Below are 16,444 nucleotides of genomic sequence, written 5' to 3' on the forward strand. Positions count from 1 at the left end.
TTGGCCCCTCCTTTGGCCTCCGCCTTGCCCCACCCCAAGTCTATAGTTAGGGGAGAAAAACACCTGTGTTCTCCTGGAGCTGGCATGCCTGGTGGAGCCTCCCAATCCTTTCCAATAGAGCAGTGCGTGCGTTGAAGTATGTATTTTCCAGAGGTGGGAGACTCGAGTCAAATGACTTGACTTTTGGACTTGACTTGACTTGAAATGACTTGACTTTTGGAACTTGAGACTTACTTGACCAAAGCTCCAAAAAGACTTGACTTGGAACTTGCTGTTTGTGACTCGAGACTTAACTTGGACTTGAGGCCAATGACTCTCAATGACTTGCTGTGACTTTATATTTATTATATATTTTAGTGAATCTGTCGAAAGATCGGGATTAATTTCGTAAAAGCAGCGCATCTGTTTACATTATGGTAATTAGCCACATGCGTGTTCGGTTTCCCGACGGAGAGTCTACAATACAGCGCGAAAAGGCAGGAGGAAATGTGTGTTTTCCCGGGGGTTAAAGAGGGGGTATTATGCTTTTTTCAGTCACATTGCACCAGTCTATAGCACACTACAATGATGACGAAACCTTCTGTTGGTCTGTAAATGCAGTAAATTAGAATCACTGCCTTGTATAAAATTGCTCTCTCAAAATGGCTGTAGTGAATGTCTTGAAATAGGCCTCTGTCTCTTTAAGAACCTCTGACTCTTTCAGACACGCCCCCTCCACACGCTGTCTGTGGCATCAGTGGGGAGGGGGTTCTGCTGAGGAGCAGTGGTTGGTTACTTGGCTGGTGACGAAAGCTCGGAGGCGTCTCCAGGAGGTGGGGGCGTTCCTAGGAGGACTCAGGCAAAACTATCCCTAAAATGGCCGCCATCAGAGTTTTTACAGATTACTCAAAAATACGTGAACGTGCCAAGGCAACACTTCAGGCATGTTTTTAATGAGGGAATGACATAATAACATGATGTAAAGCTTGAAAAAGTCGATTTTACCTTTAAGGGGTTAAACGGGAATCGGTTCGACCGGGGGTTAAGGGGTTAAACGTTTTCTAAAGACTGTGAAGAGGTGGAGATTTACGGACAGGAAAACGTTTGAAACAATGGACTGTACCTACAGCGCAGACGGAGCCTCCAGAACGACGATGCGTAAGAGCTGGATTAATCAAAAGAAATCTTGGGGGCTTTTCGATGGTTTAAGGCGTTCACACAAAGTTTACAGCATTTAGTGGTTATTTTACGCATCCGCACACAGCCCAGTGACAGCGGGACTGAAGGCTACGGAATCTATTTTGAGCAGGAGTGAATCCGAGTATACAGGGGCTGGGGCAGTACAGGGGAACCACTGACAGAAAAACTGCCAGAGACCAATAAAAAAATAAATATATTATTTTATATTCATCTTTCAGACTGCAAGGAAAAACCCGTGTGCTCATGTTTAAAAGACTGTTTCATTTTTTTTTTAAGTCGGCCCCCTTCCTTAAAATGCTGTCCCGGTAATTTTGTACATAGACTGGAGCATTTAAAATATATTTATTTTGAATTTTGTGGCGATTAAATATTAATTAGACTTTAAATCCCAATCCATGAGATTTTAAAAAGTTTGATTTTAGCCTAAATTCCAAATTGCTATATCTTGAGAAAGCACTTGTTATTTTCAAGATTAGACACATTTTGAAAAGTAGACACAGCGTTTGTGACTTGAGGTGACTTGCCGGCTAAAGCAAGACTTGACTTGACAAAAGCTATGACTTGACTTGACCCCATGACCGATTGACTTGGACTTACTTGGGACTTGGACCTTCACGACTTGGACTTGACTCGAGACTTGCATTTAGTGACTTACTACCACCTCTGGTATTTTCCCATTTATCACCCCTTGTCCTTATTATTGGTCCTTATTTATCTTTTGGTTAACCCTCCTTGTATTAGATATATTTTACTGTTATTTACTTTAGTAATTTCTCCTTTTGTTTTCCCATAGAAAATACCGCTGCCCTGCTTCCCCATACGCTGCTCAGTCTCCACTGCTCTTCTTCCCCTCATGGCCAACCATCCCTCCACCCTAATCAACCAATACCCCAATCTATCCATAACTCCACCATATCTCTGCCAATAAATCATTTTAAACCTTTGGCTGCTCTGAATTGTCTGTTGCATTGGTGCTTCACATGGAATCAGAGTTTAAGAGGATTCACAGGTAAAGATATTTTTCAATACATTTACGCAGTAAAATGGAGAATTTCCACTCAAAGATTTACATAGTGGCATGAGTTACTTTTTTTAAACTGACGTAAGAGTACAGATACTTGTACAGTACAGTTACAGCAAATAGCTAAGTAAATGTAACTGAGCACTATCCGCCTCTGCAGAATGGTTCTTACTGCATTTTGAGGGAGAACAAAAAAATAAAATAAGAGGTTGTTTTTATAAGGCCATGCAGACGTGGTCACACATTCTAATTCTAGCCAAACTATTATCAAAATATATATTTGTTGCGCTTCTTGACATGAGCAAAGCGGTTTCTACCACATCAATAAATGATATGTTATCAATGACAGCCAACTACTCCACAAATACAAATACCATTAACAATTTCAGATGACCGTAGTTATTTGAATTAAAGCTTTGACTTAGTGCAAGTCTTACTGTTCCAAAAAGTAATGAGGTACAATTAAATGAAACTGTCTCTCTTTTGCCTTTGTTTAAAAAGTGTAAAAATGTTTATATTTTCATTCTTTTATCTGAGCACATGTCAGACTTTGGTATAGACTGATGTGTGACCAATGATCCGAGTGCATATTGTTTTTCTCACCTTGGATTAGTGCAGAGGAGCTGTGTTACAGTACTACTGGATATGCTCCTGAACACAAACCCTTGATACTGGAGAGCCGCAGCCGGCCAGTGCGTAATCTGCAACACTTGTGGTTCTGTGCACCTCTGTGGCACAGCTTTGGCACAGAGTGCTCTCCAAATTCAGATTAGATCCACTCTTGTGTTTCCGGGTGCAAAACAAAGCACCCACAGGAGTTACTGCAGAAACACATACCTAAATTCTGCAGTATTGCCTGGCCTTTTCAAGTTGTAAGGTTGTCTGCTTACAGAGCTTTTATTGTTTACGATTAGTTTTGCTATTTCAAAAAGTATTTTGGTATAGATAGTGCTTGACTTTACAGCACAGTAAAAACATGGTAATAAGATGTTTGTGTAGGCTCTCAGTTGTTCAGTAATAATACATTGGTTTGTTTATGTATCTATTTGATCAAGACAGTGCACATTAACAATTTTACACAAATTGTACACAAATTGTAAATGTGCCAGATAGCATAACATTCATTTACATCTGTAAATTAGCAGTTTGGTTGAGTTTGGGACAGTTTGCTTCAATCTTCAAGAAGCCTCTTCTTGCTCTTGTAGTCGAAATGTACGACTGGAGCATAAGATAGAGGTCTATTCAAAATGGCCACTCATTTCCATTCACAAAGCCCTACCATTGTTCTGAGGAGTCCATGATGAAGAGGAATTGTGTCTAAGCACAGTGCTTAAAGCACTCGTGCCTCACAGCAAGAAGGTCCCGGGTTCAATCTCCTGGCCGGACGGGGCCCTTCTGTGGAGTTTGCATGTTCTCCCCGTGTCTGCGTCGGTTTCCTCCAGGTAACTCGATTTGCCCTACCACTAAAAACATGTACAATAGGTCAGTCCTCCAGCCAGGTGATTCTGACCATTTAATGACCATTAGTCTGACTCCACATCTGGAGACGGGCCCCTGGTGCCTCTCTACTGCAGCTGCCCACTTCTTCTACAGGCATTGGATGACGGGTCAATGCAGAGGACACATTTTACAAGGATCAAAAAGTATACCTAACCCAGCCAGCAAAACAATGTGGGCTCCGCATGGGTTCCCACCTGGGTTATAAGTGGGTTTGGCTGCATTTTCCATGTGGGCCCCATGTGTGTTGGCCCATGTGGGCTGGACCTTTACAAGTCGAACTATATGGGCTTTACATTAGAGCTCCTGAGATCAGACACCATGAGTGACAGTAACACGACACTCAATACATTATGCTCTTTGTTCTCAGTAAAAAGGCCTCATTGCTCTTAAGTCAGTCCCAGATCGACAGGTGACGAAGCCAGTGATGCAGATTCTGCTTTAGACAGAAGTTTAATTCACTATTTATCATTTATTTATTAATTAGAATTATTGTGGAAAAAATAAGATCATTATATCTTAAAAAAGAGCTACAGTATACTTTGTATCTGATGTAGAGTCATGTTTGTCCCAGTTCCTCTGAGTGATGGTGGACCATGACTTTGCCTGGCTCTGCTATACTCTTCCCTGTCCATTCCACGCAGGGAGTTAGTCTGGTCACGGAGCAATTGGAGCAGTTTGAAGGGGCGGGCCTAACGCGCACAGATTGTCAGTGAAATAAACCAATCAGCAATTAGCAGATGTGACGACAGCTGTAGTCCAATTGACAAAATATGAACTTCATGTAAACTCACACGGAGAACGCGGAGGCAAAATCCTCCATTACTTCATCCATAATTAGTTTTGGCTAATGTTAATGTAAATTGAACTAGCAACATAGAGGTGCAGCGAGTGACGCGAGAACCTTGTCATTTCTCTGTGACGATCGTGATTGGTTCGGCTAGGCCTTTTGCCGCCAATCAGCAACTTGTTTACCGTGTATGGCCAGACCCACCTTCTTTCACTCAGAAAAGAGGTGGGTGTGGTTTATCAAGCTAGACCATGACAGATGTGGCCAGACTGTTGTAGATCTACTTTTACTTTGGAGAAAATAGTTACTATAGTAACTGTTGAATAAATTAACCTCATGAGCTTCTTCTGTGACATGGGCCTGTCCACATCAGTCCTGCTGCACCACGACACAGAGGACCTGGGACAAACATGACTTTAAAGCAGATACAATTGACAAGCTTTTTTTTTGTTTTTAAATAACAATATATAGATAAAGGATTCCTCCTGAACGTGTTACTAACACATACTTTTTATTCATATCCAGCTGAAGTCAGAAGTTCTGAAGCAGAATCTCCAGGACTTCCTTCTTCACCTGTCGGTCTGTGACTGAAGAGCAATGAGGTGTCAGCCTTTTTATGAAACAAACACAGAGCACAATGTATTGACTGTCGTGTTACTGTCACTCATGGTGTCTGTAAAGCCCATATAGTTTCACTTGTAAAGGTCCAGCCCACATGGGCCAACACACATGGGGAAACTGCGGACAAACCCACTTATAACCCAGGTGGGCAAACCCATGCGGAGCCCACATTGTTTTGCTGGCTGGGTGACTTAAACTTCTCTCAAAACATATTTTTAGCTAGAATTGTATTTATTAATTATTTTGTTATACCTTTATTTAACCAGGAAAGTCCTGCTGAGATTAAGAATGTTTAATAGGGGAGTCCTGGCCCCAGAAAGGAAACTATTGTACATAGTTTTAGTGGTAGGGGAAACCTACATAGACATGGGGAGAACATGCAAACCCCACACAGAAAGGCCCCCTTCCAGGTGGGAATCGAACTTGGGAAGAACAAACACTGACCACTGCACCACCGTGCCGCCCTGAGCTGGAATTTTAACTTGACAATCTTCAAGAATGGTCAGGGTTTCAAGATGGAGATGTGCGCTGACTGTAAGCTGTCGATAATATTGACAGTATACATCCTCTTGAACAGGCTGCTTTGTTTCCCCTACACACTGCTCCCTGCACTCTCCCTCGCATTCACTGGAATACACATTATTCTATACGCGACTGGGGGCTTTGTCTTTTGGAAGCACTAATCTCTGTCCCACCGCTTTCCTTCAAATTCTGTTCTGTTCAATTCTACTGAAGGACAAAAACACAGCATTGGGCACAATTTTATCTAATTACTGTCCACATCCAAATAGCATGTGCCCATACGAACACTTCTAGGCTGCCAGTATCACACCTTTCTATGCATGCTTTCAGTTACCATGACGTCTCAGTGCCTTTGTGGAATATTTCAATACGTACTGTAACTATAGAACGTAATGGGGGCTTCATATTCAGGATCCTTTCAAGCTGCTCCAAGGATAATTCAGTGCCATTTCTGCTTTGTGGTTATTAATAAATGTGAGTTGGTGGAAATGACCAGGGTTTGAGACCATGTCATTGTAATTTGAGCCTTTCACAGTAGTAGGTCAAAACAATTTGGAAGCAAAAAGGAATCCAAATGTAATTTTTTTTTAATCTCTGAAAAGAAGAATCAAACCCACATCTAGCTTGGGTATTTTGTTGCAGAGAAGAGTGTATTTGCACCAAGAATGTAAAGTGTATATGATGAATAAAGGAGCCGATGTATGCAGTTTAAAAATCTGTAGAACATAAACAATGCCAATAATAAGCTTCCCAAACTTAATTGGAAACACAGCCTTGTAGTGACTGAACTTTATCTTGTTGGCTGCAGCTGGCACGAGCGTGGAAGCTTCAGAAAATAAAAGAGAAACAACTCGGATACACATTTTTTTGTGTGTGTGTGTGTGATTTCCTTGTTGGGGAGGTGGCGCGCCTTCCTTTGACAGATAGCGGTGGTTCCATTTGTGGGAAAATAACAGTAATTTAAACAGCGCTCCTTCAGTCACTTCTCCTTTCCTCTAGTGTTTCTCATTTCTTTTTGCACCACAGCTGGGGGACTATGCTGTGATTGTATCAGAATGTTAATGGGATTAAGGCCACACGCTTCTTGACAGTGTTGTTGTTGTTGGACCGTTGAATTGTTAAAGTAAAAGACAGACAAAAAAAAAATCTGCTACTTGTTTGGCCAAACGGATAATTTCTTCAGGGATGGTGTGCCGCTGTCTTGCTGCATCTCCTCCTTAATTCCAGCGGGTAGATTGTGTCCATTTCCACTCTGGCGGAATGAAAAGAAACAATTGACAATGGGAATTCCAATCTGGTGTTGCTCCGTTCATTGAGACATCATTAAGAGGACAATAGTGGGCAAGAGTAAGTGGAAGGTAGTGCCCGCACCTGATGCCACAATGTTCTTTTCCTCGAAATCGTGTTCCACTAAGCATTTTTCCATTGTAAATGAACAAATAAACAAACTTAGGCTAATATATCTGATTCCAACTCTCTCCCAACTCTCTCCCTCAACTTGTCAAGCTTGCATTGCCCTTTACAAGCCTGACAAGTTGATTTTTATCACAAGAAACAAAACAAATAATGATTCTAAATAAGGATGGATTATTCCGATGTCAATGTGCATTACAGATATACATGTCTACTGTATTCCTCAGATTAACACGTGCAGCTTTTACACAATTTTAACACGCATTCATGACATTTCCACATAATACTGTGCATAAGCTCGAAAAGGAGTGGGATGAAGTAAAGTTGTAAGATCCCACCCCTATAAGTATCATCCTTTCATTACTGATGTTGGAGCCGGTAGCACTGCAACGCTACAATAACTAACAATAGGGACAATCAACCCCACACATTGTGACAACCTGCACATGGAGCACGTTGTCATAGATGATTTTCCCTGTCTTTGAAGGTTAATAAGGATTTCATTCAATGAGATAAAAAAAAAAATTGAGAAATGAGGTCTACTTAAGTCAAGGGTTGAGTTGAAGCTTCCATTTAATGCAAATATGAGGTCTCCCCCCTTTTCGACAAAATGCATGGAATGAATCATTAGCTTACATAGGAGGATAATTGGAGTAGAAACAGAAAGTGCTGGACTTGGGCTACGAAAAAGGGTCAACTGCTGATTATACTGGCAATTAATGCGTAATGCTGCACACATTTGATTCAATCATGTTTTCATACGTTTCAATCAGACATGTGGGGGCTATTGAGTGATGCGGGGGGGTGGTCCACTTTACTCACTCTATGTTAATCCGGGGCGGAATGGGACTGAAAAACAGCCCTGGACTCTGACCAGCCTAGCCCAAATTAGCGTAATTGTGCACTTCCACAAATACATATTTTAACCTTTTACCACCAGCCCTAACAATAACGAGTGCATTTTCCCCAGTTCGGCTTTTTATTATAATTTTTTTGATTGGTATCATCAGCAAAAAGAACGGGAAAGGTGTTTGTAGAAACGGAAACAAAACCATTAATAAAAATAATAAATAATAATGGTCCCAAAATTGAACCTTGTGGCACACCATGCTCCACGGAATTCCTTTTAGATTCATGTTTTTTTAATACTGGGCTTTACCCAAATCTAAAAGCTTCTCGACTGGAGAGCAACAATGTAACGCCTCATTTGAAAGCTAAGACCTACAAAAGTGACGGAAACTTTTCGTCACGTCGCCACATTTTTGTCATATTTTTGTTGTTTTATGAAGGATTTTTTTCCATCATTTTTTGTTGTGTTTTTCTCACGTTTTTGTTGACTTTTCATCCTCTGTTTTCTCGCTATTTTGATGCCTTTCTTTTTAGCTTTTAGATTTGGGTAAAGCTCGGTTGAGGCGGGACTGGTGGCCCTAGAGCCAGTGGCCCTTCTGTGCTCTTCCAGAATGGACATATGGCCAGTCCGCCCCTGATGTTAATGTTTACTAGACATATTACTTAGACTTACCTTGACTGTTCATTCACCCCCCCCCCCCCCCCCCCCCCCTTTTTTTTTCTTTTCTTCCTCCTCGTGATTCGTGAATGAAGTCTATCCGCCCCCTCGCGCCCTAAGAAGCAGAAAGGTGGTGCGCCTCTCGTGATTTTCGCCGGACACTGTGTTCAGTTTCTGTCTGTTGCATCCAGCGGACTCTACATGGGGCTGCTGCGCGCACGTTCTCCTCTCCGCTTGGCACCTGTTGCTGTTGCTGCTGCTGCTGCCGCCCTCTCTTTGCCCTCTCTCTGCGCGCGCTCTCTACTTTCCTGAGGATTTCATCAAACTCTACATGATTCGACCATGTCTGGAGAACAGCACGGCAATTCCACCCACTACTATTTTGACAATTCTTCCACGCGGGTGCAGAGCAGCGAGTTCTTCTCACGACCCGTCTTCGTCGTCCTGATGTTGGTGATGGTGACTTTGGTGGTGGTGATAGTTTTGGGCAACGCTCTGGTTATTTTCGCCTTCAAAGTGGACAAGAGCCTGAGGAGACAGTGCAATTACTACTTCCTAAATTTGGCGATTTCGGATTTCCTCGTGGGTAAGTCGCGCCACTTTGAACACTTGGCATGTTTTTGCTGGAGCTGCTTTTGCTGCTGCTCAAGCGCGTGAACGGGGCAGTTTTCAGTCACCTCGGGCGCTCAGAGCACTTTACACCACAGGACCATTTCAATTGATTCGCGTCCGGATACAAGACTGCAATGTGAATGGAGTGTCTTGCTCAACGACACAAGCGCACTATGCATAACTTTGGCTACTTAAGCTTGTTGAGTCAAATCTTATTACTGTCTTGTCGATTGCTGTTATCAACATATTACTAACATGATAAAAGTGTTTTTTTGTTGTTGTTTTTTTCAAGTAATAGCCTAATCTGTGCGTTTCTTGTGTGTGTGTGTGTGTGTGTGTGTGTGTGTGTGTGTGTGTGTGTGTGTGTGTGTGTGTGTGTGTGTGTGTGTGTGTGTGTGTGTGTGTGTGTGTGTGTGCGTGTGTCTTGTTTGCTGCAGGTGCTTTCTGCATCCCGGTGTACATACCCTACACCCTGACCGGCCGTTGGACCCTGGGCCGGGGGCTGTGTAAGCTCTGGCTGGTGGTGGACTACCTGCTGTGTTCCGCGTCAGCTTTCAACATTGTCCTCATCAGTTACGACCGCTTCCTCTCCGTGACCAGAGCGGTAAGTCGAAGACACAGTGAATTACAGACAGGCATCAACAAAGGACAGATGATGGGGTTGAGATGATGACGCACTATATAAAAAGAAAAAAGAAAAAACACACACACACACCTGTAGTTGTGCTTCATTCATAATTTCTACAATGCCCAGTGCTAAGGTATCCAAAAACATTTTAAACGCCTGTATTATACATGAATGTGGACCTTTTTGAAGTTCACCCCTCCGGGGAAATGCCTGACTTTAATATTGATAGGTTTATTTTTAGAATATGCAAATGAGATAGGTGTGGAGTTCAGGTCTGCTTAGCTATTGGGCCGCCTCCAGGTCACTGGTGGGGACCTTTTTCTCCCCAATGTGACCATCTGCAGAGGTGGTGACCGCCCAGGCCCTGAGCCATACCTAATTACACTGCGTGTGTTGATTGTTTGCTTGATGTTGCTTGAATAAAAAAGGAAATATATATACATTTATATAATAACAGCAATTCTTATTTTAATTATTGTTGTGCTAGAGCATGAAATTACTTTTAAAAAGATTTAGTTTATTTCTCATAGGCACAGCAGCGCAGCGGTTAGTGGTTCACAGCAAGAAGGTGCCAGGTTTGATTTCCACCTGGGCGGGGCCTGTGTGTTTTTATATTCATTCCCATACCACAAAAATCATGTACAATAGGTGAATCCTCCAGCCAGGTGATACTGACCATCAGCCTGGCTCCACATCTGGAGCTGGGTCCCCTGGCACGGCCCTGCCATCGCCCACTGCTCCTTACCTGCCCCAGCGGCATCGAAGGATGGGTCAAATGCAGAGTACAAATTTGAATCTGTTAAAATGACTATTATTGAGTTGTTTTTATCATTTATATTTCACCTCTTTTGGTGAAATACAAGTGCTAGCTCCTCTTTTACAAGTGGAAGTTTATTATATTATAATAGACTTCCACTTGTAAAATATAAAGCATCTTCAAAAGCATCCTCTCCTCAATAATTGTTGTTGAATAAGAATTAAATAAGCCCAAAAGAGGTGAAATATAAATGATAAAAACAACTCAATAATTTTATACATATTATGTATATTAGCGTGAAGTGGCCAGGATGAGGATCATCACCTTAAAATCCGAGGCCATGGTCCTTGCCTCAAGTGGAGGAGTTCAAATATCTCGGGGTCGTGTTCACGGGTGAGGGACTGATGAAGCATGAGATCGATAGACGGATCGGTGCAGCGTCAGCAGTGATGCGGTCGCTGTATCGGACTCTTGTGGTGAAGAGGGAGCTGAGTCAGGGGGAAAAGTTCTCGATTTTTCCCATCGATCTACATTCACACCCTCACCTATGGTCTTGAGATCTGGGTAATGACCGAAAGGACAAGATCGCAGGTACAGACGGCCGAAATGAGTTTCCTTCGCAGGGTGGCTGGGCGCACCCTTCGAGATTAGGTGAGGAGCTCAGTTACCCACGAGGACTCAGAGCAGTCGCTGCTCCTTCACGTGGAAAGGAGCCAGCTGAGGTGGCTCGGGCATTTGTTTCTGATGCCTCCTGGTCGCCTCTCTTGGGAGATGTTCCAGGCATGTCCTATTGGGAGGAGGCCTTGTGGAAGACCTAAGACACGCTGGAGGGACTATGTCTCTGAGCTGGCCTGGAGATGCCTCTTGGTCCCCCAGAACAGCTGGAGGAGGTCTTTGTGGATCGGTAAGCCTGAGCATCTCGGATCAGACTGCTGCCTTCGCGACCCGGTCCTGGTTAAAATGGAAGAAAATAGATGGATGGATGGATGGATGGATGGATGGATGGATGGATGGATGGATGGATGGATGGATGGATGGATGAATGGTTCGCGGCTTGTCATTTGTTGGTCCTGACGCCATACCAGTTGAGAACCACTCAATCTAGACAAACTAGACATCAGAAAAACACACTGACTAACGCCAAATTGACATTTTATAAACAAGAGTTTCCAAAGTGCTGCATAAGAAAAGAAAATATAATTAAACCAGAAACAATAGATAATTAAAAAACAATAAAACATTAAAAGCCAACAAACACAGTAAAACCAAAAGATATATAAAATACTTAATAACTTAATAAACTAAAAAAAAAAAACAATAAAACATTATTGAACCAAGAATCATTAGTTTTGCCAAATAAAAGAAGAATAGACATTTAGGACTGAAGTAATAATTATAGGCCAAGTCTCTACTGACCATGAGAAAATGAAAAAAACAGATGTTGGACCATATAATTTGGCAAAATACTGGATTGTGTCTTGTGTAAGTCTGTCAACGTTTAAGACTAAGGTACACTTCATTAATCCTGTAGGGGAATTCATTCTCTGCATTTGACCCATCCTCACTGCCACCCAGGCCACCTGTTGTAGCAGTGGGCAGACAGTGTGAGCTGGCGCTTGAGGACCCACCTCCAGATGCGGAACCATGCTAATGGTCACAAACACCTGGTTGGAGAATTAACCTATTATACACGTTTTTAGTGGTGGGGAAACCGGAGTACCCAGGAAACCTACACAGACACGGGGCAACATGCAAACTCCACACAGAAAGGCTCCGCCCAGGTGGGAATCCAACCCGGGACCTTCTAGCTGTAAAGCACGAGCCCTGACACCAGGCCGATAGCCAACAAACGAAGAAATACTAGCTCCTTTCGACACCCAATTGAGGACCAGGGCATCAAGTTTTTTTTCCCTCAATGGTTTGAGAGAAACTGGATGTGTTGTAGAAGTGACAATAAAACTGATCAAATTTACTACCTAGACGGAGGATTAACCCATTATGCATGTTGTCTGTGTAGGCTCTCAGTCTTACAGGAGTGGTTACAGGAGTCGAATGTTTCGCCTCTCATCCAAAAGGCTTCGTCAGTGCACTAAGGTTCAGCTCAGCTCGCAGCTCACATATAGACCACAGGGAGGAGTTCAGCTTGGCTCAGTCCCTCCCCTCTATTAACAGCTACTCTCACCTGTAGGTAAACATCTTTGTAGTTCGAAGTCTTAGTTATTCTAAGTCCCAACGACTGACCTCACCTGAGTTTTAGTCTGAACAACCCTAATCTCAGCAGCTCACTGCATGTTGTTAGATCACAAGGAGCTCATTAGCATGGTCTGAATGGTTCTGATAATTTCTTTGTTGTTAGGGTTTGAGAGGGCTGCTGAAAACACAGTAAGGCTAATGGCACAAAGAGGAAGCTTCTTGGTGAGAAGGGATAAAAACATGTTCAACTCAAATTAATCCAGTTTAGATGCTGTAATGGAAGATTCATGAATGACTCAGAGCTTACACAGACATTCATGATTGAAAGTTTGCTGTTTTCGCTCTTTTCTTCTATAATGTTTATTAGCCCTTTATCAGCATGGGCCTTGTTGTGTTTAAGCCTGCCGCCCGCTCGGTGCCTGGAGGAGGAGGTGGTATAAGGCTGGCCACGGGAGACAAAGAGAGTGTTTTGTTTCCCTTTGCAAGCAAACACTTATCATCAGAGCAATGAATACAAATAACACCAGAGAGACAAGCGCAGAGTCCCGGCTTTAATTAGCCAGCTTTGATCATAGAGAACCTCCACTGTGCTATGCTCCCACCAACCCAGTGAGATCAATCGGACCAGACACGGGCCACTACCGGGCCAGACCGCCAAGCCAAACATGCATTTCTCCTAAAAGCTTTTTCCTCTGAACTCGCGGAGACAAAGCAGTCGTAGGCCGCAGTTTGTCTTTGAAAACAAAAGACGAGGGGTGGTTATATGACAAAACAAAATGCTGGCCACAATACGGGCCTGGTTTAGTCGATTCTTGGGCTTTCAGACGGACAATCATAACAATCCATTATAGAGAAAAATGCAGAGGTAACTAAGGACATCTCATTCACTCATTTTGAGTGCTTCAAAAATATCACTTCACCAATCACTTAACGGGAAGCTTTCTGCAAACATTAAAGTGGACAGTGGCAGAGGGTTTCAGGGTAATAGCAGTAGTAGGTCTACTTCATCTACTTCATGGATGGCCAACCACCAATCGTGACCATGATCTCAGCATGTGGAGTTTTTCCTTCGCCCAGTGTGATTACTGTCTTAATGATAGTACTTCTCTTCTTGTTAAGTTGATCATTTGTGTGTCCATCTCCTGCAGGTGAGTTACCGGGCCAGACAGAGCATGACTCATCAGGCCATAATCAAGATGGTGGCCGTCTGGGTGCTGGCCTTTGCACTCTACGGTCCTGCAATCATCTTGTGGGAGTTGGTGGTGGGCGGGAGCCGTGTGCCTAAGGACGAGTGCTTTGCTGAGTTTTATTACTCCTGGTCCTTCCTGCTGAGTGCCTCCACGCTGGAGTTCTTCTCTCCTTTCATCTCAGTGGCTTTCTTCAACTTGAGCATTTACCTGAGCATCCGCCGGAGGAGGCTGCGCTGCAGGGACACCCATCTCCATCTGCAGACCGGTGAGACGGCGTCAGCTCAGGGGGAGGGACCACCTGTGCCGCAGCCCTGGGGGGCCAAACTGGCAGTGAGGGGCTCTATCCACTCCCAGAGCTCTTCTCCTAGTCTGGGCAAAATGGACCCCTCTGTCAGCAGGACGCTCCAACCTAACCGTCTGTCCAGAGACAAGAAAATTGCCAAGTCTCTAGCCGTCATCGTGTGCGTGTTTGCCATTTGCTGGGCACCATACACTCTCCTGATGATCATCCGTGCTGCCTGTAAGGGCCGCTGTATCCCTCACCACTGGTACGAGGTCACCTTCTGGCTGCTGTGGCTCAACTCCGCCATTAACCCCTTTTTGTATCCACTCTGCCACAGCAGCTTCCGCAGGGCCTTTGGCAAAATCCTGTGTCCCAAACGGAACACAACTCCCGCTTCATCAGTCATGCGTCCTGGCCCATGAAAACATTCAACCATCACAGAGGAATAAGGATGAACCCGTTTACACATATGAAACTGTATAGGGAAGTATATGAGTGTCACACCATGAGCTGTACCTACTGTAAGTCATTGTGCAATGTTTACAAGAGAAGTGGTGACCATCCCACATTTGGAAATCTCCCATCATTGGTACTTTGGAGGTGCTTTCCGTTATAAAGGCTTCAAAAGAGAACATCCCTACGATAGTGTGATGTGTTCAATGGATTTGCATCATTTTTGGAGAAGTGCCACACTGAAAACATAAAAAAAAACAGTCGCTCCTCATTTTTTATGTTATGTTTTTATATTCATTCATATGTCTTTGCTGAAAAGAATAAGAAACAACAATGTTATCCTGAGCAGCTGCCAGAGGTGGGTAGAGTAGCCAATATTATATTTACTCAAGTAAGAGTAACATTACTTTGAGAATATTTTACTCAAGTACAAGAAAAAGTAGTGACCCAAATAATTAGTAAAAGTAAAAAAGTACTTGGAGAAAATGTTACTTGAGTAACTGTTTGAGTGTAAAAGTCTGATTTATTTTCAATCACGCCATAAAGTGTGTGAAACAAAACAATAGCATAAAAATACAGAAAAACTAGATAATGCTGAAGAATGAGGTGCATGCAACAAACCACATCTATTTTACAGATCAAAATGACGCATTTACCACCTTAATATTTACACAGTGAAAAAAGTGACTATTACTGAAGTAGAGGTAAAAAATACTTTACTCTAAGAAGTACAATTTCTTCAGAAAGTTACTCAGGTACTTGAGGAAATGTAACTGAGCACTACCCGCCTGTGGCCGCTGCACATAGTACAGTACTGTAACACGGATCACTGTTGCCCTCTGCTGGTCAAAAAATGTATAAACTGCTACTCGGACCAAAACATAAAGTGCAATTAAGTTGTTTTTTGTTTTGTTTTTTTACTTTAGTTTAGCCTGATATGACCTGAGGCCTTTTTTGGTTGAGGATGTTTCTGTATGATTTAATTCTTTAAAACAATTGCAATTTTGGTGCCAATGTATTGTTTATGCAGCCTGTTTATTAGTATTTATGCATTCAACTTCAATGCATTTCTGTAAATAATTCTTTATACTTGACATTTCCCCTATTCAAAGTTGTGACTAAATGACCACGGTACGAGCTGTGAACATTTTTTTTTCTTGTATTGTAAGTACTTGAATGTGCCACTAGATGTCATCATCACCCTTTGGAGTTTTCTATGCGTAGAGCACTGACTGGGCAGTGGGCGCCAAGTCTTTCCCACAACCCTGTTTACAGACCGTCAACTACTGCACCAAGTTCTTCTTTTCGTTCTCACCTGGGCCACTGCGCCACAACTCATACTGTGACTTATGAGCAATATATATCCTATAGGGTTCGATATTGTTTCTCTCCCCCTCCAGACCCACCACTAATGCACTGTGTGATGTCTTTGTCTACAATGTTAATGAAGTATTTGAATATAGGTCAAAAGTTGTCTCCGGGCAAAGATTTGATAATAAACACACACACGCGCGCGCGCGGCGGAACATAAATAGAAAAAGGCTGCTGCGTTGTGAATGGCTACACGGTGTGCTTGTACCTGATGGCTAATTGGGTCAGTGCCAGAAGCTGCGTGTCTTTTGTTTGATGCGCGAACAAAGTGCTGAGAGTGCAATACCTTTTTAGTATTGTGTAGCTCCTTTATTATTATTATTATTTTTGATAGATAATGAGTCCCGTTTTCCAGATGTCGCCTTATTAGACCTGTAATTACGCCATCATGCTGGATAGTTAGGGTT

General features: G+C 42.9%; 1 protein-coding gene across 1 annotated transcript; it reads left to right on the forward strand.

Moving 5' to 3' along the window:
• The first annotated feature begins 8,721 nt into the window (after window positions 1–8,721).
• On the forward strand, window positions 8,722–14,764 carry LOC306972527 (histamine H3 receptor-like). The gene is made up of 3 exons (XM_079569191.1): window positions 8,722–9,136; window positions 9,600–9,766; window positions 13,889–14,764. Exons 1-3 carry the CDS (start codon window positions 8,893–8,895, stop codon window positions 14,633–14,635), a joined length of 1,158 nt encoding a protein of 385 aa, XP_079425317.1. The 5' UTR covers window positions 8,722–8,892; the 3' UTR covers window positions 14,636–14,764.
• Window positions 14,765–16,444: the final 1,680 nt, after the last annotated feature.

The sequence above is a fragment of the Gobius niger genome, assembly GCF_951799975.1.
Source record: "Gobius niger genome assembly, chromosome: 13".
Lineage (NCBI taxonomy): Eukaryota > Metazoa > Chordata > Actinopteri > Gobiiformes > Gobiidae > Gobius > Gobius niger.

Coding starts and splice junctions, on each gene's coding strand:
- LOC306972527 (XM_079569191.1), top strand. CDS start 8,893: ATGTCTGGAGAACAGCACGGCAATTCCACCCACTACTATTTTGACAAT. Junction 9,137..9,599: donor GATTTCGGATTTCCTCGTGG/GTAAGTCGCGCC, acceptor TGTTTGCTGCAG/GTGCTTTCTGCATCCCGGTG. Junction 9,767..13,888: donor TCCTCTCCGTGACCAGAGCG/GTAAGTCGAAGA, acceptor CATCTCCTGCAG/GTGAGTTACCGGGCCAGACA.